This window comes from Alternaria infectoria (assembly GCF_024043175.1).
Source record: "Alternaria infectoria strain BMP 0036 chromosome Unknown scaffold_20, whole genome shotgun sequence".
NCBI classification, from domain to species: Eukaryota; Fungi; Ascomycota; class Dothideomycetes; order Pleosporales; family Pleosporaceae; genus Alternaria; species Alternaria infectoria.
This window is the reverse complement of record NW_026250709.1, coordinates 240,673-260,968: the sequence shown is the minus strand read 5'-3', so window position 1 is coordinate 260,968 and position 20,296 is coordinate 240,673. Positions and strand designations below refer to the sequence as shown.

Here is a 20,296-nt window from a genome sequence, read left to right as displayed (position 1 = left end):
AGACATTACTTCGTCTCAACTCCCCCAGACATCGTCAAGATGTCTATTTCTTGCCGAGCAGGCCACCGACCATGCTCATAGGACCGGAAGCACCCTTCTTCTTGTCCTTCTTGTCGCCGCCACCGAGCATATCGCCCAGGCCGCCGAGACCAAGACCGCCGAGTAGCTTGTTGATACCAAGGCCACCCAGGAGACCGTTGACGAGACCACCGAGACCAAGACCGTTGAGCAGCTTGCCAACGAGGTTGAGCACACCCGTCAACAGCAGACCAACAGCAGCGATGATCTGGAAGAGGGGCTCGGTGAGCAGGGACCAAAGAGGGTTGAGCTTCTTCTTGGCGTGGGGCATGTCGGAGATCTTCTTCTTCGCGTTGTCGATAGTGGTGACGACGGAGGTGGTGAGCTCCTTGAGGTTGTCGGCGAGCTTGTACTCCTCGGGTGACGCTTCGCCGGTTTGCTGGCGGCCCTTGGCCTGGGCGGCGATACGGCCGTCGGGGTCGAGACCGCGGAGCGAGCCGTTGCAGTCGTTGAGGATGCGGGAGCCTTCCTCGATGAGAGGCTTGACGTTGTTGACAAGCTCCTCTTCGTCGAGCTCGTCGCGGGGTGTGCGGTCGGCTTGCTCGATGTGCTGGGCAGTTGTTAGTACATGTTCGTGATGTTGATGAGTTTGGGGTTAAACATACCTCAGTGATCTGCTTCATGACAGGCTGGACACGCTGAAGGGTGTCTTCGCAGATGGCAGACATCTTCTTGGCGAGCTCAGAGTCCTCGCGACGTTGCCTCTCCTCGTCGGTCTCATCCTCATCGGGTTCCTCTTGGATGTTCTCCAGAAGAGTGACCTCGCCAACCTTGTTGCCGTCGTTGTCAACAACATAGCCGTTGTCATCAATCTCGAGACCAGCGCAGTGACCAAGATCACCAGCAGTGAGACGGCCAACAACGTCACCGTTCTCGTCGCGGACCTCACCCTCCTTGTTGACACGCATGCCAGCCATGGGGTTGACGCGGCGCTCCTTCTCCTCGGGCTCCCAGCGCTCGGCCTTACCGATGACGTTGCCGTTCTTGTCGTTGATGTCGCCATCTTCATCGACCTTGTGACCGACAAGCTTCTTGACATCACCCTCAGTGACGCGACCGACGATGTCGCCAGAGGGTGTCTGGACGGTACCGTCCTTGGCAACAGTAGCCTCATCGAAGCCAGCGAAGGGACCCTCGGGTCCTGGGTTCTGACCGTGGGAAAGTTCACCACGTCCAATGACGTTGCCTTCGTTGTCCCAGATCTGGCCCTTGCCATCGACCTTCTTGCCGGCAAGGGTGGTTGGGTCACCCTCAACAACATGTCCGAGAACGGTGCCGCTGGAGTCGACAATGTTTCCAGCCTTGTTGACAGTGCAGCCAGCAAGGGCGGAGAGGTCGACCTCCTCCGCTTCCTCCTCAGACCATGGCTCAGCATGGCCCTTGACATTGCCGTACTTGTCGATGATGTCACCGTCTTCATCAACAGTGTGACCAACAAGCCTCTTGGGGTCACCTTCGGTGAGCTGACCAACACGGTTGCCGTCGTTGTCGTCGACAAATCCGTCCTTGACAACGCGAAGTCCCTCGAATCCAGCGAATGGGCCCTCCTTGCGCTCGGGGCGCTCGTTGGGAGGAATGATGTCACAGCGACCAACAACCTTGCCGGTGTCACCGTGGATGAGACCATCGCCATCGGACTTGCGTCCAGCAAGTTCGCCAAGGTTACCCTCAACGAGCTTACCAACGGGAATACCTTCACCGTTGACGAGGTAGCCCTGCTTGTTCAGGGTGAGACCGTCGAGAATGGAAAGGTCGGCGGGTTCCTCCTCCTCTTCCTCCTCAAGAGGCTCAGCGTGGCCCTTGACGTTGCCGTACTTGTCAAGAATGTCACCATCCTCGTCCACAGCCATGCCAACAAGACGCTTAGGGTTGCCCTCAACAATCCTGCCGACAGTGTTCTCATCCTCATCAGCAACCATGCCGCCTTGAATGACGCGGAGTCCCTCAAGACCAGCAAAGATGCCTTCAGGCTTGCTCTCACGCTCGTTCTCGGGGATGAGCTCGCAACGGCCGATCTGCTTGCCGGTGTCGTTGAAGATGAGACCCTCTTCGTTGATCTTGCGGCCCGCAAGCTCCTTGGGGTTGCCCTCGACGAGGCGTGCAATAGGCACACCCTCATCTCCGATGACGTTGCCCTGCTTGTTGACAGTCTTGCCAGCAAGGATAGACAGGTCCTCAGGCTGCTCCTCTTCAGGAGCCTCCTCTTCGGGTTCTTCGTAGCGTTCAGCGTGGCCGACAACTGATCCCTTCTTGTCAAGGATATCGCCGTCCTCATCCACGGAACGGCCAACGAGCTTCTTAGCGTCGCCCTCGGTGACCTGGCCAACGCGGTTGCCCTTGTCATCCTCGACGAAGCCATCCTTGACAACAACGAGGCCGTCAAGACCAGCGAAAGGAGCTTCCTCCTCGCCTTCTTCTTGAGGGATGGTCTGGGCGCGGCCAATAACGTTGCCCTTGTTGTCCCAGAACTGACCCTCGGCGTCGCAGGAGGTACCAGACTTGGAAAGCTTCTTCGCGTCACCTTCGGTAAGCTCGCCAACGACGTTGCCGTTGGAGTCGATGAGCTTGCCAGACTTGTTGACGGTGAGACCATCAAGGATGGAAAGAGGAGGACGGCCGTCGTCCTGAGCTTCCTCGGCAGCGTCCTCAGCATCCTCAGCAGCATCCTGAGCGTCCTCGGCGGCGTCTTGAGCATCTTCAGCGGCATCCTCAGCCTCGCCAACCTTCTGCTCGACCATCTTTGGGAGGGCCTTGACCTTTCCGATGACGTTACCGTCCTTGTCAAGGACCTCGCCCTTCTCGTTGATCTTCTTGCCGGCGCACTCGGAAGCCTCGCCCTCGGTAAGCTCACCGATAGGCTCGCCCTCCTCGTCGAGAACCTGGCCCTTCTTGTTGACCTTCAGGCCCTCAAGTTCGTTGATGTCTGGGGTGACCTCAACTTCCTTGACCTCAGGCTCTTCCGGCAACTCGGAGGCCTCAACCATCTTGGGCAGAGCCTTGACCTTGCCGAGCACGTTGCCGTCCTTGTCGACGACCTCGCCCTTGTCGTTGATCTTCTTGCCGGCGCACTTGGCAGGGTCGCCCTCGGTGAGCTCACCAATGGGCTCACCTTCCTCATCGAGAACTTGGCCCTTCTTGTTGACCTTGAAGCCCTCAAGTTCATCGATCTCGGGGGTGATCTCCTTCATCTCGGGCTCACCCTCCTCTTCGTCCTGCTCCTCCTCCTCGCCCTCGAGAGGCTCGCCAAGCTGCTCCTTGAGCTCCTTGATGGCAGTGAAGGCGGCCTCACCAGGGACAACATCGACCTTGCCGATAACATTGCCATCCTTGTCGAGGACCTCGCCCTGGTCGTTGATCTTCTTGCCAGCGCAGTCGCTGAGCTCACCTTCCTTGAGCTCACCAATCTCCTCGCCTTCAGAATCAAGGACCTTGCCCTTCTTGTTGACCTTGAGGCCGTCCAAGATTCTGGTGTCGAGAGCGCCGGAGGCAGACTCCTTGAGCTTGTCGGCAGCACCCTCAGCAAGTTCGACCGTTCCGAGAACGTTTCCGTCCTTGTCAACAACCTCGCCCTTGTCGTTGACGGTGAGGCCCTTGACGTCGTCGATGTTCTCGAGATCGCCGTCGGCAACGTTGCCAACAACGTCGCCGTCGTCGTTGAGGATCTCTCCCTGGGAGTTGATCTCCATGCCCTCGAGGGCCTCGACGCCGGGAAGCTCCTCCTCGACGTCAGCAGCCTTCTCCTCAGCGCCGTCCTTGGCATCTTCGGCAGTAGACTTGGCTCCGTCGACGGCATCGGTGACACCCTCGGTGGCGTCACCATCTTCCTCATCCTCATCCTCGTCGTCTTGCTGGTAAGCAGGGAGGTCGGCAGCTTCAGGTGAAAGCTCCGCCTTGGCAATGACGTTGCCGTCATCATCGAGGATCTCGCCGTTCTCGTTGAACTCCTTGCCCTGGATAGCGGATGGGTCGCCATCGACAAGGTGACCAACAAAGTCGCCGTCCTCGTTGAGGATTTGACCAGATCGGTCGGCGGTGAGGCCCTTCAAGATGCTGATGTTGGGCATCTTGTCACCGGCCTCCTCAGCCTCGTTGGCCTGCTCCTCAACCATCTCAGGTGTAAGTTCGCAGCGGCCAACGAGATCACCATCGTCGTCGAGAATCTCGCCGTTGTCGCCGATGGGGTAACCTGCGAGGTCCTCGGCATCACCTTCTACAAGGCGGCCGACGTTCCTGCCATCCTTGTTCTTGATCATGCCCTCCTCGTCAACTTCGAGGCCCTTGAGCATGCTCAGGTCGGGGGTAGCATCTTCGGCGGCGTCCTTGGCGTCGTCGGTGGCATCCTGAGCCTTGCTCTGGGCGTCCTCAGTGGCGTCTCCTGCGGTGCCTTGGGCATCTTCAGTCGCGTCCTCTGCGGTGTCTTGCGCATCTTCCGCTGCGTCTTCAGCAGTGTCCTTTGCGTCGCCAACCTTGGACTCAGCGGTGTCCTTGGCCGACTCGGCAGTGTCCTGGGCGCCCTCAGCAGTGTCCTCCGCAGTTTCCTGCGCATCTTCTGCTGTGTCTTGGGCAGCCTCCTGGACATCGCTACCAGCATCCTGAGCAGCTCCCTGTGGGTCCTGCTTGGCCTTGCCGGCGAGGTTGGATGCGCGGCCGGCGAGACCGCGAGCACCGCTCAATGCGCCTCCACCAGCTTGCTTGCCGGTGTTAGCGGCCTGCTCGGTGGTCTCTGTCGCATCGTCCTCTGTGTTGTCGGCAGTGTCCTCTGCGGTGTCTTCCGCATCGTCTCCTGCCTTGTGTGTGGCGTCGTCGCCTGTCTCCTCAGCCTCCTCGTCGGCGTCGTTGTCGTCGTCAATGGGCTTGGGGTCGGCCTGCTCTAGTTCGTCACCAGCTTGTGAAACCTTGCCGGTGATGTCTTCAGCAGCCTCTTCCGCCTTGCCCTTGGCATCTTGGGCGGTTTCCTCGCCCTTTTGCTTGGTGTCTTCGGCGGTGTCTTGTGCCTGGTTCTTGGTGTCCTCAGCCTTCTCCTCTCCTTGCTTCTTCACGTCCTCAGCTTGCTCAGGCACATCGGGGGTGGGGGCGTCCTCCGACTTGGGCTTGTTCAGCTTGGGGGCAGATGATTGTGGCTTTCGTCCGAGCTTGGTAGGGGTGCGGGGGGTGTCACCCTTTCCAGCTGCTGGGGAAGGCATGTTGTTGAATAGAACGCTCGAGACGTTGTAGGAGTTGTCGTGTCCGTGATTCACTGTGTAGGATGAGGTGCTGTAGGAAGTAGCTCGATGATGGCCGCTTCCTGATACGTTGCTTGATATAGACTGAGAGCGTGTAGACCGGGGGGAATGTCTATTAGGGGTTGGGGGGAAAGAGTAGTACGAGTAGTTGTGGGAGGAAAAGTGTTCGTCTGTCATATATCAATTGACGAATGGTTCGTCTTTGTAGGGATCAGAAAGTGCGGAAGGATCACAGAGAAGCAGGCATTTATGATAACTACTCCTCAATTGAGCATGCTGGAACGGATGACGTCGAATGCTGGTTTCCAGGAGCAAGAGCTTGCGCCTCAGTTGTGGAGAGGCAGAGTAAACCTGCTTTGGCGCCATAGTGTGTGCAACGAACAGGAGGAGTATTGCGTCACACTACTCACAAGCTCCAGCCTCGAGCGGGGCGTCAGCGCATCCTGGTGGCATGGCCTCCACTCAGCGTGGTGAGACAAGCGGGTAGCTGCTGCAACAGGGGTGGGAACGGCCTGTGGCTGGAAATGGGATGGCCTAACATCGTCGATGAACCGCGGAGAGCGGGCTGCTGCCAGGGTTGCAGTTGAATTGCAGCCGGAAGTGGAGCTGAAACGCTCTAGCGAAAAGGCTGCCTACGGTACTCTTCGCACTGGACAAGGTTAGTTTGCAGGAAGGATACCAATGGCATGCAGGAAGTGAGGTTGGGGAGACATGTGTCATCTCAGGCAGGCCAATACCGCGCTGTCGATACGCCTTCGCAGGCATGAGTGCAGTGCGAAACGAGCTGGTGGAGCAAAAGCACACAGAGCCCAGGCCCGATCGACGGCACTGTGGCTGGCCTTGACGAGCATCGGGTACGGAATCCCTGGCGGCAGTGTTTCCCTCCTATCATTAGGGCGCATGCAGCAGGATGGAAGAGCAAGTCGTGCCGTGTGTGCAAGCAGGTTGCAGCGACGCGTATGATGTTGTCGGGCGCCTGACGTCATGGTGTCGGGAGCTCCCCTGCTCAAACGTCGCTTAGCGGGGTCGTAGCTTCCTTTTGGCGGCCGATCGCTGCATGCTACCAGTCTTCGGTACCACCATCGTGAGCACCACCAGCCATCACCGCGACATGCAAGACGGCATGGGAGATGAGGGACCCTGCGGCGGGCGGAGATCAGGAACGACGGAATTCGGAAGAGTGATGCCGAATAGCTTCATGTCCGAAGAGGCCTGCGCTGTGGTCATGGTGAAGTTGGACTGTGCCGCGATGAACGGCGGGGCTCCAGCGCAACGGTCGGGACGTTGGCCGCATCCCAACTGCGAGTGACACCACGCACCGCTAAGAGGCTGCAGCAAACCCAATCGTTATATTCCCGTGGTACCTACCTCCGGGCAATTCATTGACCCTGACTTGCAGCTGTTAGCTGTCTACTGTATGCGCAACGTGGTTTCGATCACGACAAGCCGTCTCGATCGAGACATGTCCGTCGTACCCATAATTATCCTCGCGCCACAACTGCACAAGCAATTCTGCGCAGACGCACGATCGATCACTTCATCTCAGGTACCCCTATCCTGCCCGCTGCCGAGTCATGCCCAAATAACAGGTTGTCAAACAAAGACACATTTCCCAACCCCCAAAACAAAGATGGAAATCTGGGTCCGTGACGACGCGTATGATGTCAGTCGCCGCCGTTCGTAAAAATGATGGCGGCACGGAACGGGGTCCGCACGCTTGGAAAATAATTGTCCGCCACCGAGTCAAGCCATTACCTGCTTTCTGGTTCCTGGATTCTGCGTTTTCGATAGACGGACGTTGATCGCGCGATGATCGTGCAATGACACGCGCGAATAATGCCACATGCATGCTATCTTTAGGAATGCTATTCGTTCTACGACTTCAGGTCTACTGATGGTTCTAGGCAAATCGACAAGAGAGGATATAATGACCACGCGAAATCAAGCCACAGGTAGAAGGCACGGAGGTGAGTATGGGGTCATGCAGGAACAGCAGCAGCCCGCTTCGTAGCTCGCATCGCAGCCAGCCGCTCACATCGCGGGGGCAGACTCCCGACGTCCGTCAGGCGCAATCCCATCTTCGACATCTTCCCCCGACTTACTCAACCACTTCTTCCTCTTCTGCTTAGCGGCCTCCCGTTCTTTGGGTGTCAGGTCGCCGTTCTCACCGCGGTCTCGACTGAGCCTCTTCCATATTCGCCGTCCAAGACTAGTCTGTTTCTTCTCTGCCTCTTTCCGCTCTGCTTCCTGCGCAAGTAACTGCCGCTCTCGTTGCGCGCTTTCGCTCTTATCCTTTTGCTCTTCCACCTTCCGTTCGTATTCTTCCGGGTGCACGACCTTTGTCTCGGCCTCCTTGACGTGCTCAACCCCGTGCTTGAACTTCTTGCGTGTCTTAACGTAAGCTTCAAGGCCGACGAGGACAGCATACGACCGGGAGATGGAGACACGCGACATGTCCACTCCGTTCTCCTTCATGGAATGTACGAACGCACGGAAGTTCTTCGTCGGCGGGCGGTAGTGGCCGGACAGGGGTGAGAGGCGCCGAAGCTGACCATCCTTGACTCTGATCAGACCTGCGGCAGATATGCGCGCACCGTGAAGGAACGAGCTGTGCTGGAAAGCACCCGATTGCTTGATCCCGACGTACAGGCGGAAGGATGTGTCGGCTACCTGTGCTTGCTTAGTACATCTGGCCGACGGAGGAGAGTGCACATCTTACGAATATCCATGAGTTCGGCTTCACTGAACTACGGAGAAGGTGGTTCAGAATAGTCGCGGCTGACACATGTTTGAGTTTCGAAACGCCCTTAGCTTTGTCGAGGTCCTCATTGACGTAGTGTTCTGCCTCCTCTGCCTCCGCATCGCTCTGAGATGTAGACGAGCTTGAGCTCACCGAGATCATTGAACTTCGTCGCAGGGTCTTGCTTTGTCCAGAGTGCAGCTTTGCTTTGGGACCGTAGGCAGGAGTGTCATCGTCGACCGGTACAATACCGTTGACACTATCTTTGTACTCCGTGGTCGTGTTTAGGCGCTCTCCGTTCTTCGCCCAGCATAGACGACCTTCGTCGTCGATGGTGACTAGGTAGTTTTGACGCTCCTCCCGCGACAGGTAGCGCACGCGCTCTGTGTCGAGCCTCTCTCTAGAGACGGTCGGATGCTCAAAGTGCCTACCCTCGCCATGGTCGAGCCAGTAGAAGAAGTTCTCGTGAGTGTCTGCCTTCTTCCACTGCTCGTGGTAGGCTCTCAGGTTACTGCCGTAGCGGTGCTTCTGGTCCACCATCTCCAGGAAGTACTGGAGGTCCATCATCTTGGCAGTCTTCTCGCGCTCCGCCTTGGACTCGTTCTGCTTCCGCCGCTGTTCCGTGTGGTTCTCGGGTGCATCCTCGCCGTCCGTCTCTGAGGCATCGTGGGGGTCGTCGGCGCCCGCTCGTCGCGCAATCTCGCCGACTCGTTTCCACTTCTCGCGCGCTGCTATGGAGTTCGCTCGTTCACGTGCTTCGGGAGTAGTGAGGTTGTCGCGCAGAGCCGCGTCTTCCGAGCGCGGCTTGGGCTTCGTCGCATTGCGCCATTTCGCTTGAGAGGTTTAGCTTGGGCGCAGTAGAGATCATGGTGGACTGCTAACCGTCGCGTATCGCCTATTATCATTAGCCACACATCTCCCAGGTAGTGCGAACGTCTCCGACCTCTGCCCACCGTGCGCTAGCATCGAGGCCCATGCCTTGAAGCTGCCTGCGCTCCCGATAGCCGCGATAGTTGCGCTGGATCATCTGCGCGGCTTGCGCTTGCTCTTGATCGTCTGTCCCCATGTGCGACTTGCGAGCCGCAACATCTTGGGCGCTGACCATTCTGGCTCCGTAGACATATATGTGGCGCAGGACATTGAATCAGGCAGAGGGTGGTGGGTAGGTGAGGCTTGACAGCTGGATTTCGGTGGGGCTAGTGAGGAGACATCCCTGCTGTTCGGCTTTTCGGCAGTGGCCGCGTCATCGCGCATCGCGCAGTAAGGAAAGAACACCATCTTTTACCAACGGCTATAGCAACGGAGAGTATCGCTTGGAGTCATCTGCGGGCATTTCATTGTCACCACTTCGTAACAAATCTCCCGTGACTTCAACGCTCTCGCGTGACGCCCCCGGTTGAGTAGAGCATGGGTTATCTACAAGCCCTTATATTGCTCCACAGCATGGCGGGCACTGATTTGTATAGACTGAAGACATGAACACAGCTTCGAGTACATCAAGAGATCTTGTCTGACCTCCAGGACGCTCAACTCAATCTCTTTATTCCCAAGCTCGATTTACGGTCCCAACTCCTAACTTGACGATTCGATAAGTCGTGTCTACCAGGTAGGTTAGCTCATCTGCGCCACAGCTGGGATATCACTCCCGATCCATGGAGGGCTGCGAAGGGCCTCTTCCGTCATCATGTTGATCCCAGCCCCTATTAACTTCCAACGCCGACCCTTCGAACTTTAGACTCTCCTCACATTCATCTCTCACGATTTAATCAATCACCATGACCGAAACATCAGCCTTGAAGCGCGCAGCTTCCGAAGAGCCCGACGTATCGAGCGAGCCATCTAATGGCGTGAAGAAAGCCAAGAAAGTCGGCACTATGGACCCAACAACATCGACAGCGGAGCTAGAGAGTATTGGAGCTACGGAAGCAGCCCCAGCTCGCGATGAACCAAATGACGATGTTGCATTGCAGCAGAAAGATGCGACATCCAAAGACCTCAATGAGAAGAGCGGCACCGAAGTGCAGCAACCCAAGACAATCGCTCCAGTGCCCGAACCCACCAAAGCAGAAGACGAGGACGAGGACGAGGACGACGAGAGCGAAATCGAGAAATCAGTTTCGCCGGACGGTAGCGATGAGGACTACGATTCCGAAGAAGACGGCGATGACGAACCCTACGGTTACGGTCTTGAACGTGATCCCGACCAAGGCGGTTTGGCGATGCCACCCGGTCTTGAACGTGATCCCGACCAAGGCGGTTTGGCGATGCCACCCGGTCTTGAACGTGATCCCGACCAAGGCGGTTTGGCGATGCCACCCGGCCTTGACGAGGAATATGATGAGTTGGCGAATGATTATTGAAGTTCGAAGGAAGATGATGAGTTTGATGAGTACGTGGAAAAGCGTGACAAGGAAGCCATTTGAGGATATGGCTTTAACAAGCGACTCGGATGACAGCGAGGAAGCAGCTGCCCGGAAACGAGCAGGACTGGAGACTGATATGGGTGACTTTTGAAGTCTTCATGTGTACTTCAGGCCCGCGTGCTTTCGCAAGACATTACCATGGTTATTCGTATGTATCAATATGTTGACATCTTATTCTCAGTCATGCATTACTGCCCTCAACTACTTGAAATGTAAGTATTTTGTACTTTCTCTCTTAATTCATCTCTGTGTACCTAATGTGATGTGATGGTTCATCTGCGTTGTCGCAGTACATTCAGTGCATGTTCCAAAGAGGCAATTACGACGCGGAGAATTGTTCCGTTACACACCATGTCGACACTTGATGCCTTTGTTCCCATCGGGAAAGAGCCGCTGTCAGAGTCGTCCGATCTCATTGTTTGCACCTGCACTTTCCTTCCACACGCGATCCCGCGACGTCATCGTCACAGATAAAGCACGCAAACACAAACAACCACCTCACCTTCTTCTCCACAGCTTCAAGCCACCGCTTCTTCTACTCAAGCATCACCTACAGCCCTACCTCTATCAGTCACCATGAGCGACATTCTCAGCGAGAAGGTGTCCTCTGACGCGAGCAGCGATGCTACCACCCTTTCGCAGCGATTCCAAGACCAATTGGAAGCCATCCTCAAGAAGCTGCGAAAAGACCCGAGCACCATCACAGCCGAGGAAGCCCGTATTCTATCTGAGAACGTCGCTACACGTGACGACAGAGCGGTCCGCATTATCTCTGCCGTCGAATCCCTAGCTATTGCTAACAAGGTGTGGATTAGAAGGGATCCAGTCAAGCTCAGGCTTCTCATCGTTCCCTGCTGATGGCCGCCAAGGACCTGCATATCGCTGTAGATGGCAGCCCTGACGAGGCGACCACCGAGGTTCTTCGTGTTGCCCAGAGCATCGTTAGCAGTACGTGTCTACTTCCACATGCCATCCCGCTTGATCCTTCGCTCCACATCAAGACAAACACTGACGATCTATAGAACTGCAAAAGGCCGTCGGCCATACCAATGCTCCTCATCCTGAAGTCGAAGCCGAGCTCCAGGAGGAAATCGCTAAGATCGAACCCAAGATTGCGCAAGGCACCGTCACCAAGGCTGAAGCCGATCATCTCCATTCGCTCGAGGCCCGCGCCCACGGTCATACCGAGAAGGGTGGCATCGCCGCTGTCGCTCAGTCTGTTGCAGCCAGACGTGAGCGTCAACTATCACTGAGCAGTAGCACTGGCTCTATCTTGAGTCCTGTCAACGGAAGATCTCGTGCCAACAGTAGGAACTTCACATCACCTCAGCAACGGTCTCGTCAAGAGAAGGAAGATGACTCCCATAATGCGGAGATGACTATGAGGCCTAAGATCGAGGCGGGCTTTGCCGCCGCATCGGGGATGGATGATCCACAGACTCTCGATGCTCGTGCCAACCGCGGCACTGAGGAACATGTATGCTTGGGGCTCTGTGAATCGCACGCCAGCAACGGAAGTGCTCGCGCCAGCGATGAACGTCCCCGCGCCAGTAGCGAGAGCATCAACTCCCGTGACACACTGTCTGGCTCCAAACATCACGGCGATCTACAAGACGGTAATTCTGCTGTCTCGCCCAAGGGAGAGAACGGCTTCTCTACTCAACCAAACCCCAAAACAGTCCAGCCGCAAGAGATGCCGACCAACGGCCACCCCGAGAAGAGCGGACTCAGCCCCACTGCGCAGTCCTTCGTTTCCCGTAGACAAGAGTCTCTCAGCGATGTTTCCAACTCCTCCGCGACTAAGCACCGCAAAGAGCAGTCACAGCCCGACAAGGACCTTAACAAGGTTGATGAGGAGCTTGAGGATAACGAGCACGAAACCCACACGAAGAGGCTCGTGCGGGACGGTCATGGTCGAGTGGACGAGAACGGAAAGTTGCTGGCCGAGCCAAGCTATGACGCGGACGATCGATGAGGCAGTGAGACATGGGGGTGACATGATAGGAGTGTCCGTGAATGTCGGGGATGTATCTAAGATGGTAGAGGTACAGGTGATATTCGAGATTCACTATAACCGGACATGGGCAGGTGGCATAGAGGTCATGAACCTATACATAGATGACCCGTCCGCTGGACACCCTAATGAACCACACTTTACCCTCTCAATATAAAGAGTAACATCGCACTGCATTCTAAACTGGACACCTCCCGCGAAAATCATGTCCCAACACTTGACCACCTCGTGTGAACCCAGCAGAAGTAAGGTCTATGGTATCAATTCCTACATGCCTACTCAAAAAGCCATCCCCATCCCAACCCAACCCGAGCCGCTAAATGCATGACAAGGTTCCCTCCAATGTACTCTTTATCCCTTCACTTGATCTCCGTCTTCGCCATCATATCCGCCAAATCATCAACCTTCTTATCCTTCTCCTGACCCACATTACTCTCCTCCGCCTCGTTATCCGCCGCGACCTGCCTCGCAGCCTTCTCCTCAACCTCGACACCCTCTTCGTCATCATCAGCATCCCCACGCTTCTCCTCTGCATCACTCTCCTCCTCGTCTTCGTCGTCATCATCCAACTCGTCCAGTTCGTCGAGACCCCAGTATTCTTCGTCGTCCGCATTCTCACCACTCTCTTCTTTCCGTGCATCGAGGACATCGCGCAGTTTCTCGATACTGGGGTCCTCCTCGTCGAACTTGTTACCGTTGATCTCGACGCGACGCAGCGCAGGGAGTGCGGTGTGAGAAGCGGAAGCGAGGCCAGCGAGACCTTTAGCGTTGATGTCGTTGAATTGGAGGCGCAGGATCTCAACCTTCTTATTGTTGCCCTTCTCCAGTGCTGCAGCGAGAGCGACGCCGCCCCGACCGCTGAGCAGACAGTCGCCTACGCCGAGTTCGCGGAGCTCAGTCCAGTTGCCGACGGCGCTGCTGAGGGCCTTTGCGCCCATGGCTGTGAAGGTGTTGTCTTGGAGGTCGAGGGTGTCTAGTTTGGAGAGGTGGGCGAGGCCGTTGGTGATGAGGTGCGAGATACCTTCTTGGCGGATACCGTTCTGCGTCATCTTGATGGTCTTGACGCCCGTGTTGGCCGCGTAGGCTTTTGCCCATGCGCCCATGCTGCCGTTCTCCAGGCGGTTGCGTCCGCAGATTACGAGTTCGAGGTCGGGGACTTCTTTGCCGTCTTTGCGCGCCGCGGCCTTCTTGGCGGCGAGTGCGGTGAGCGCATCTGCGACGAGGACACCGGCTGCGGGTCCGAGACCGTTGTTGTTGAGGTATAGGTAGCGGAGTGGGGTGTGTTGCGACAGGAAGTCTACGAGCGGGGCAACCGTGTTGAGACCGAACGCGTTGTCCGAGAGATCGACAGTGTGGAGGTTTGGTAGTGTGAGGAGTGAGGTGAGGAGGTGGGATAGCGCGGGCGGGATCTCAGAGAGGAGACGCGAGGTGAAGATGTCGGCGAGGTTTGCGACCTGGAATTCATGTCAGTCAGTCCGTCGTTGACATCGCAGCGCCGATGAGCGGGGCTGTAAACATACCTGGAGGTTCTTCTTGCTCTCCAAGACCTTAGCAAGCGCCTCGCTGGCTCCAATACCCAGAGTGTTGCCCAAGAACTTGATCTCCTCTACATCGTCGTTGCTCTTGAGGTCCTGGATGTGCGGCTCAATATCCTCGGCGGTGGTGAGTTTGAGGCCCTTGCCCTCGATAGAAAAGATCTTTGCGCCAGCCATGTTTTCGCACGCCCCGTTGCAAGTTACAGAGAGGATATAGTAGCGGAAAGCAGTACAACAGGGGGGCGGGTTTGTTGTTTATACTTTATAGTGTGAGTCGTGGGGCGCAAAACGTAGTGGGGTTGATTGAGATTCATTGTCTAGAACCCCCTGTCGCCTGCAGGGTTGGTTTTAGCCGAACCGTGCAAGCCCTCCAGGCTCGTGTGGCGTATGGAGCGCCGCGGGAGTCCGATGACATGTCCTGGGAACTTTTGCGATTGCTAAGCATCTTCAATTCACCTCCACCACACTCCCACACACACAATGTCGTCAGGTATGCTCGCAGTTTGATCATGGCATGTATGCGACACAGAGTAGCTAATTGATGGCGTTCTAGCACCGCCAACCGCTGCCAACATGGGCTCAGACCTCAAGGACACCGCCGCGCCAGCCAAAGTTAAGCGTGAGTTTCTACCCAACTTCTTGGTACCTACTGTTCTAGTACTGACTCCTGAATAGCATGCTGCGTCTGCACAGACCAAAAGGCTAAACGCGACGAATGCATGCTCTTCTCGACATCGAACGACCCCCAGAAGGAGTGCTTCACCCTCGTCGACGACTACAAGAAGTGCATGGCTGGGTACGGCTTCAAGATATAGCGCAATGAGGGACAGAAATGTATACGACATGTACAACACGAGCATATGGGTGGCGTTGCGCACGATACGCGTTTTTAGATTCGATGTACAATACTATACATGAGGAACCAAAATCTTCCCTCCATGATCTACCTGGGTATCTTGAAGAAGTGCTGAAGTGCACCAACGAACATCCACCAATCTTTTACTGCGTCTTGCTCTTTTCTGCTCCAAACAACTCACTCTTGACAACAAGTCGCCACAAGCACCACAGGTAGCAAATACCAAAGCCACCCGTCCCAACAATCGCATTCGCGACAACCCAGAGGTCCGGTTTGTCAGCTGGGGGAGGGTAAAAGGCCTCCGCAACGTGCCATCCAATCATGGCCAGGTAGATGTTGAGATGGAGGATTTTGCTAAATATATTCAGTCCGCCCCGGCTGCCTTCGTGGTAGGCAGAGAAAGAAACTGGGGGGAGACCGAGAAGATAGGCCCACAAGAGGGATATAACAAAGTACGGAACTCGTAGCTCGTCTCTCTTGAGCAGCGGGAACATTGTCCAGACGCCCAGCATGTTCGCAAGACCGACCCACGTGCGAGTGGAGGGTAGTAGGCCATCCTTTCCGCTGAGGAGTAGCGTCATCGGCAAAAGCGGAAGCAAGACATTCTTCTCATGCACCTGGTATGAACAGAGAAAGAAGCCCCAGGAGACCGCCGCAAATGCCAGAGGAAGGAGCTGCTTCTTGGGCTTGATGAAGATGATCAGGCACGGCGGTAGGATAGCAGCGGTCGTGGCAAGAAGCGCGAGTCGCTGAAGTAGCTCGATCGGATAGCGATGAAGCTTGTGGAAAGTATGGATAGTGCACCAGATGTTGGCAACCTTGTCCTCGAATAATCCACGAGAGAAGGGAAAGATGCGGTGGATCGCCTGCCCCATCTCCAGAACGTACGGGTAGTACCAGGCGTTCATATTCCAAGGCGTCATGAACCATCTCAAGGTCAGCAGCGGGGGCATCTCCAAAGGATCGTAATTGAAGCGGGTATATCTGTCGTATGCGACACCCATCAAGAACGGCAGAAAGAGCACGGCAAATGCGGCCACGGTAGTCAGCGCGATCGCAAGGAACCGCACGATATTGATCCTGGGGAAGAGACAAATGCCCAGCAGGTATGCGAATACCGCGGGCGCATAGAACAAGGCCATCTGTTTGAAGCCAAGCGCGCCAACGAAGAAGACACATCCCCACAGCGGTCTCCCTGCGATCATGCTCGAGAGTGTTGCGACTGCAAAACCAAGCATAACTGTGTTGTATTGGAAGTGCCCATGGTCGATCAAGATCGTCCCCGGTTGCATCAGGATAGCAACCAGCGCAATCGACGACTCCCAAATGTTGACACCCTCTAGTCTCGAATATCGGCGGAGGAAGATGATCGTCGCGGGAACATAGATGAGGTATTCGGATACGAAGACGGTGGCTCGCATGTATATCTTGAGGGAAGGGTCATCGAGCGCCCGCGACTCGTCCAGGGCGAACCATTTGGAGTTGATAGCAGAACCACTGCAACGATTAGTACTTGTATTTTATATCCAATGCTCCAACATACATGACACCCAGTATCCAGCTATGATAAGCAGTCAGAGGTGGGTAGTCCAGTCCCCACCACTGCAAGTCATAAAAGTACCATCTCGACACGGGCAAATGTTTGGTGATTTCCATCCAATGCCGCTGAGCCTCAAAGTCACCGTGCATTGGCGGTGACTGGAATCCAGAATAGCCCCACAAACTGACAGTCCATCTGAACAGGCCAACTGCCATCAAGATGAGGGGTATCGTGACCCATTGCGAGACGGTGCCCTTGGCTGGCCAGAGAAACGCGACGAGAGGAAACGCGGGCTTCCGTGCGTTAGTCGAATGGTCGAGATCGAGTGTACCGTGTGCAACCTGGGCGAGAGAGCCCTCTCCAATGTTTCGCCGCCGTCGCGGTTTATGGGCTGCCGGAGATGCCATGTTGGAGCTGCCCAGGTGAGCTTGGTGAGGGCCCGGACGGAATCGAGGACTCGTGGCGGAGATTCTACGCTTTACCGCTTCTGCGCTAGCTTGTGCCCTGCATTTGAGCCCTTGAAGAGTTCGATACCCAGATCTCTTCGGACGAAGAAGAGTCAGCGCTCTTGGTCCAGGCTATTGCCTAGACTAGCTGCTCTGTAGCTTTGGTTCGTGATGGAGCCGTAACGTATATATCACGTTTGTAGGCAACTGGTGCTGCCAAAATCACAAATAAGTTGCGCCATAATCAAGCTGCTGTGAGCACCATTATGAGGGCACAGTGGGCAACCTCGGCAAACATTCTATCTGAGGTTGATCCATTTTGCTGCTGTGCAGACCATGTGTGTTCTCTAATAAAATTTCGTGCATGGTTGAACTGCTCTATGTAAGTAGGACATACCTAGGTACCGGAAGAAAGTTTGAGTGGGTGGAATTCCTAGCATTTCCGCACAAGAATCATTCCATCTACTTTCCATTCCAATAAATCCCAGTCATCTCGAGACCCTGAGATCTCTGAGGGAAATACCGCCGTCGCCGTTGGATGGAGTTCGCGTGGGGCGAATCTAGCGTACCTCGAGAAAACGCGTCCCTAGCGCCGCGCTCGGGCCCCAGATCCGCTGAAAAGTTCGATGCTGATCCTTCCGCTACATAAACTGCGCGCTCCCAGCCATTTGCATCTACCTACCATCAACCTTCTTCACAACTTCTTTCGAACTTTCACCGTTCGAAATCTACACTGAGGGCTTTCGCGATTCTCAAGTGGGCTACTGAGGGCAACATCCAGTACCAGATCAAATTACAAGTCAGTGGGCAACGTTTGGCTTTTCCTTAACACACATTACAGAGGGCACGCCTGCCGCTCGTCAGGGCAAGGCAAGATCATCCTGAGGGCTTTTTGCTACTATGAGGGTTAATCTTCCGTCTTCTCGGCGCTTGTGGGAACACATGCCTTGAAGCTCGGTATCTGTGGGCTCTTGTGGGCTTTCCGTGGGCTTGAGGGATACCCGCTTCGTGCGGTCTCGAGAGATACCAGTGGGCTTTTCGCAATTTGAGACAATCAGACCAGCAGGCTGGCGCATACGATGACCTTTTGGCATCAGCGCCCGAGCGACGGCTTCATGCTGTCGGCTCCTCTCTTTCCTTTTTCTGTCGCACATCATCGGCGCTCTCGTCGCACGTTTCACAATACTAATACGTTGTAGATCTAGTTACCTATCATCAAAATGGGCAAGACCAAGGTCGCGGACAAATCGTCCAAGAAGGAGAAGAAGTCTGAGCTCGCGAGCGTCAAGGCTGGTCGCGTCACCAAGCCCGCTGCTACTCCCAAGTCGAAGAGCAAGGACATTGCCAAGTCAGTTGCTTCCAACGTCAAGGACAAGAAGAAGTCGAAGAAGGCTCCTACCCCAGAGCCCGAGTCTGATTCTTCGTCTGAGAGCGAGAGCGAGAGCGAAGAATCCTCTGAGAGCAGTAGCGAGGAGGAGGTCGAGCAGAAGAAGACTCCTGCCAAGGCTGCTCCTAAGGCCGCTGCTAAGGCCGACTCCGATTCTGACTCTTCCGACAGCAGCGAGGAAGACAGCGACAGCGACAGCAGCGAGGATGAGAAGCCTGCTCCCAAGGCCAAGGCCAACGGTGTAAAGAAGGCCGCAGCCAAGGCTGAGTCCAGCGACTCCGACAGCGACTCCAGCAGCGAGTCTGAGGATGAGAAGCCCGCCGCTAAGGCTGAGGTTAGTTCACCATCTTCCCATCACTCAACGTAGACTAACTTTGACAGGCCACCTCCACCTCCGACTCTGACGATTCCTCTGACGCCGACTCCGACGACTCCTCCGCTTCCGAGAGCGAGGAGGCTCCCTCCAAGAAGCGCAAGGCTGAGGAGGCCGCTGCCCCCGCTGTCAAGAAGACCAAGACCGAGGAGCCCGCCGCTGAGGAGGGTATCAAGAACCTCTTCGTTGGAAACATGAGCTGGAACATCGACGAGGACTGGCTCCGCCGCGAGTTCGAGGGCTTCGGTGAGATTGTTGGCTGCCGTGTCATCACCGACCGCGAGACTGGCCGTGCTAAGGGTTTCGGTTACGTCGAGTTCGCCAACGCTGCCGACGCCGCCAAGGCACAGAAGGAGATGCACGAGTACGAGCTTGATGGCCGTCAGCTCAACGTCGACTTCAGCACTCCCCGCGCTAAGCCCGATGCCAACGGTGCCCGTGCCAACAAGTACGGTGACAAGCGCAGCCCTCCCAGCAGCACCCTCTTCCTCGGCAACGTCTCATTCGAGTGCTCCAACGAGAGCATCCAGGAGGTCTTCCAGGAGTACGGTAACATCACCCGTGTCTCTCTTCCCACCGACCGTGACACCGGCTCCCTCAAGGGTTTCGGATACGTCGACTTCGGTTCCCAGGAGGAGGCTACTGCCGCTCTTGAGGCTTTGAACGGCCAGGACATCGGCGGCCGTGCCATCCGCATCGACTACGCTCAACCTCGTGAGGACAACGGTGGCGGCGGTGGCTTCGGCGGTGGCCGTGGTGGTGGTCGCGGTGGACGTGGCGGCGGCCGTGGTGGCTTCGGCGACCGCGGTGGTCGTGGCGGAGGCCGTGGCTTCGGTGGTGGTCGCGGAGGCGGCCGTGGCCGTGGCGGTGACCGTGGCGGCCGCGGTGGCTCATTCAACCGTGGTGGCTTCGGCGACTTCCAGGGACAGAAGAAGAGCTTCGACTAAGCGTCTCGTTTGAGTCATCGCCTTTCACATCCTTTCGTGTATCTGCTTTGATCATCTCGGAGAGTAAGTAATGGAGCTGCCGTACGATATGATGTGATATGATCATCGGATCTGGTTTTCGGCCTTCGGGTATGGCGTTCATGGGTAAAAGTTGTTTGATTAGAGATACTCAATCACTCGGTTTGATGTAGGCCCATTGTGGCATCTTAGTCGTCGATAGTACAACGATCGCATTTCAAAAACTTCTTTCATTTTGGTGCTAGATGTCGTGAAATGCCATTCTTGACATGTAGCTCTCCAACCTTTCTAACAAATTGTGACATTGAGCAAGTTTAACAGCGAGATGTCATACCTTTTCATCGCTTCCAGCATTGCCAACTTGAGAGCGGGAGAATATGTGCCCTCAGAGCAGTTCAACCTAGCAACCCAAGGGTTCCTGTCCCTTCCGGTCCCTTTCACTCTTTTTGTTTATGCTGCATGTACAGGTGCGCGGAGGATCACTGCTGAATTGATCAAGTCACATTTGCAAATCGTGACAGTCCTATCAAGGCAAATGGCTGGCTCACGAGCCAGAATATGATGTTTTGCTTATATACTCATACAACCCAAGAAGCAGAGTTCGGAACCCAAACACAAGGAGACTGATGAATAAACAGCATAACACGCGACAGACAAACGAAAGAAAAGCAAAAACACGCAATGTCGACGCGCTATTGGTACATCAAGACATACAAC

The 20,296-nt window shown here is 55.7% G+C and overlaps 8 protein-coding genes across 8 annotated transcripts; 4 read left to right on the top strand and 4 right to left on the bottom strand.

Annotated features, from left to right (window-relative positions):
- Positions 1-43: 43 nt before the first annotated feature.
- Positions 44-5,261, bottom strand: J4E92_009000 (uncharacterized protein; the record flags this gene model as incomplete). Its single annotated transcript, XM_051500349.1, has 2 exons — positions 44-628; positions 684-5,261. The coding sequence occupies 2 exons, from the start codon at positions 5,259-5,261 to the stop codon at positions 44-46; spliced, it is 5,163 nt and encodes a 1,720-aa protein (XP_051349437.1).
- Positions 5,262-7,331: 2,070 nt separating this feature from the next.
- J4E92_008999 (uncharacterized protein) lies at positions 7,332-9,145 on the bottom strand (the record flags this gene model as incomplete). Its single annotated transcript, XM_051500348.1, has 3 exons — positions 7,332-7,970; positions 8,020-8,873; positions 8,953-9,145. 3 exons carry the CDS (start codon positions 9,143-9,145, stop codon positions 7,332-7,334), a joined length of 1,686 nt encoding a protein of 561 aa, XP_051349436.1.
- Positions 9,146-9,815: 670 nt separating this feature from the next.
- J4E92_008998 (uncharacterized protein) lies at positions 9,816-10,463 on the top strand (the record flags this gene model as incomplete). Its single annotated transcript, XM_051500347.1, has 2 exons — positions 9,816-10,381; positions 10,403-10,463. 2 exons carry the CDS (start codon positions 9,816-9,818, stop codon positions 10,461-10,463), a joined length of 627 nt encoding a protein of 208 aa, XP_051349435.1.
- Positions 10,464-11,039: 576 nt separating this feature from the next.
- Positions 11,040-12,438, top strand: J4E92_008997 (uncharacterized protein; the record flags this gene model as incomplete). Its single annotated transcript, XM_051500346.1, is given in 3 exon segments — positions 11,040-11,267; positions 11,279-11,411; positions 11,486-12,438. 3 exon segments carry the CDS (start codon positions 11,040-11,042, stop codon positions 12,436-12,438), a joined length of 1,314 nt encoding a protein of 437 aa, XP_051349434.1.
- A 398-nt stretch (positions 12,439-12,836) lies between these two features.
- On the bottom strand, positions 12,837-14,189 carry J4E92_008996 (uncharacterized protein; the record flags this gene model as incomplete). Its single annotated transcript, XM_051500345.1, has 2 exons — positions 12,837-13,931; positions 13,998-14,189. The coding sequence occupies 2 exons, from the start codon at positions 14,187-14,189 to the stop codon at positions 12,837-12,839; spliced, it is 1,287 nt and encodes a 428-aa protein (XP_051349433.1).
- Positions 14,190-14,492: 303 nt separating this feature from the next.
- On the top strand, positions 14,493-14,827 carry J4E92_008995 (uncharacterized protein; the record flags this gene model as incomplete). The annotated part of the gene is made up of 3 exons (XM_051500344.1): positions 14,493-14,502; positions 14,566-14,631; positions 14,688-14,827. The coding sequence occupies 3 exons, from the start codon at positions 14,493-14,495 to the stop codon at positions 14,825-14,827; spliced, it is 216 nt and encodes a 71-aa protein (XP_051349432.1).
- A 184-nt stretch (positions 14,828-15,011) lies between these two features.
- On the bottom strand, positions 15,012-16,815 carry J4E92_008994 (uncharacterized protein; the record flags this gene model as incomplete). Its single annotated transcript, XM_051500343.1, has 2 exons — positions 15,012-16,365; positions 16,412-16,815. The coding sequence occupies 2 exons, from the start codon at positions 16,813-16,815 to the stop codon at positions 15,012-15,014; spliced, it is 1,758 nt and encodes a 585-aa protein (XP_051349431.1).
- Positions 16,816-17,754: 939 nt separating this feature from the next.
- J4E92_008993 (uncharacterized protein) lies at positions 17,755-19,561 on the top strand (the record flags this gene model as incomplete). The annotated part of the gene is made up of 3 exons (XM_051500342.1): positions 17,755-17,760; positions 18,060-18,575; positions 18,623-19,561. The coding sequence occupies 3 exons, from the start codon at positions 17,755-17,757 to the stop codon at positions 19,559-19,561; spliced, it is 1,461 nt and encodes a 486-aa protein (XP_051349430.1).
- Between the last annotated feature and the right edge of the window lie 735 nt (positions 19,562-20,296).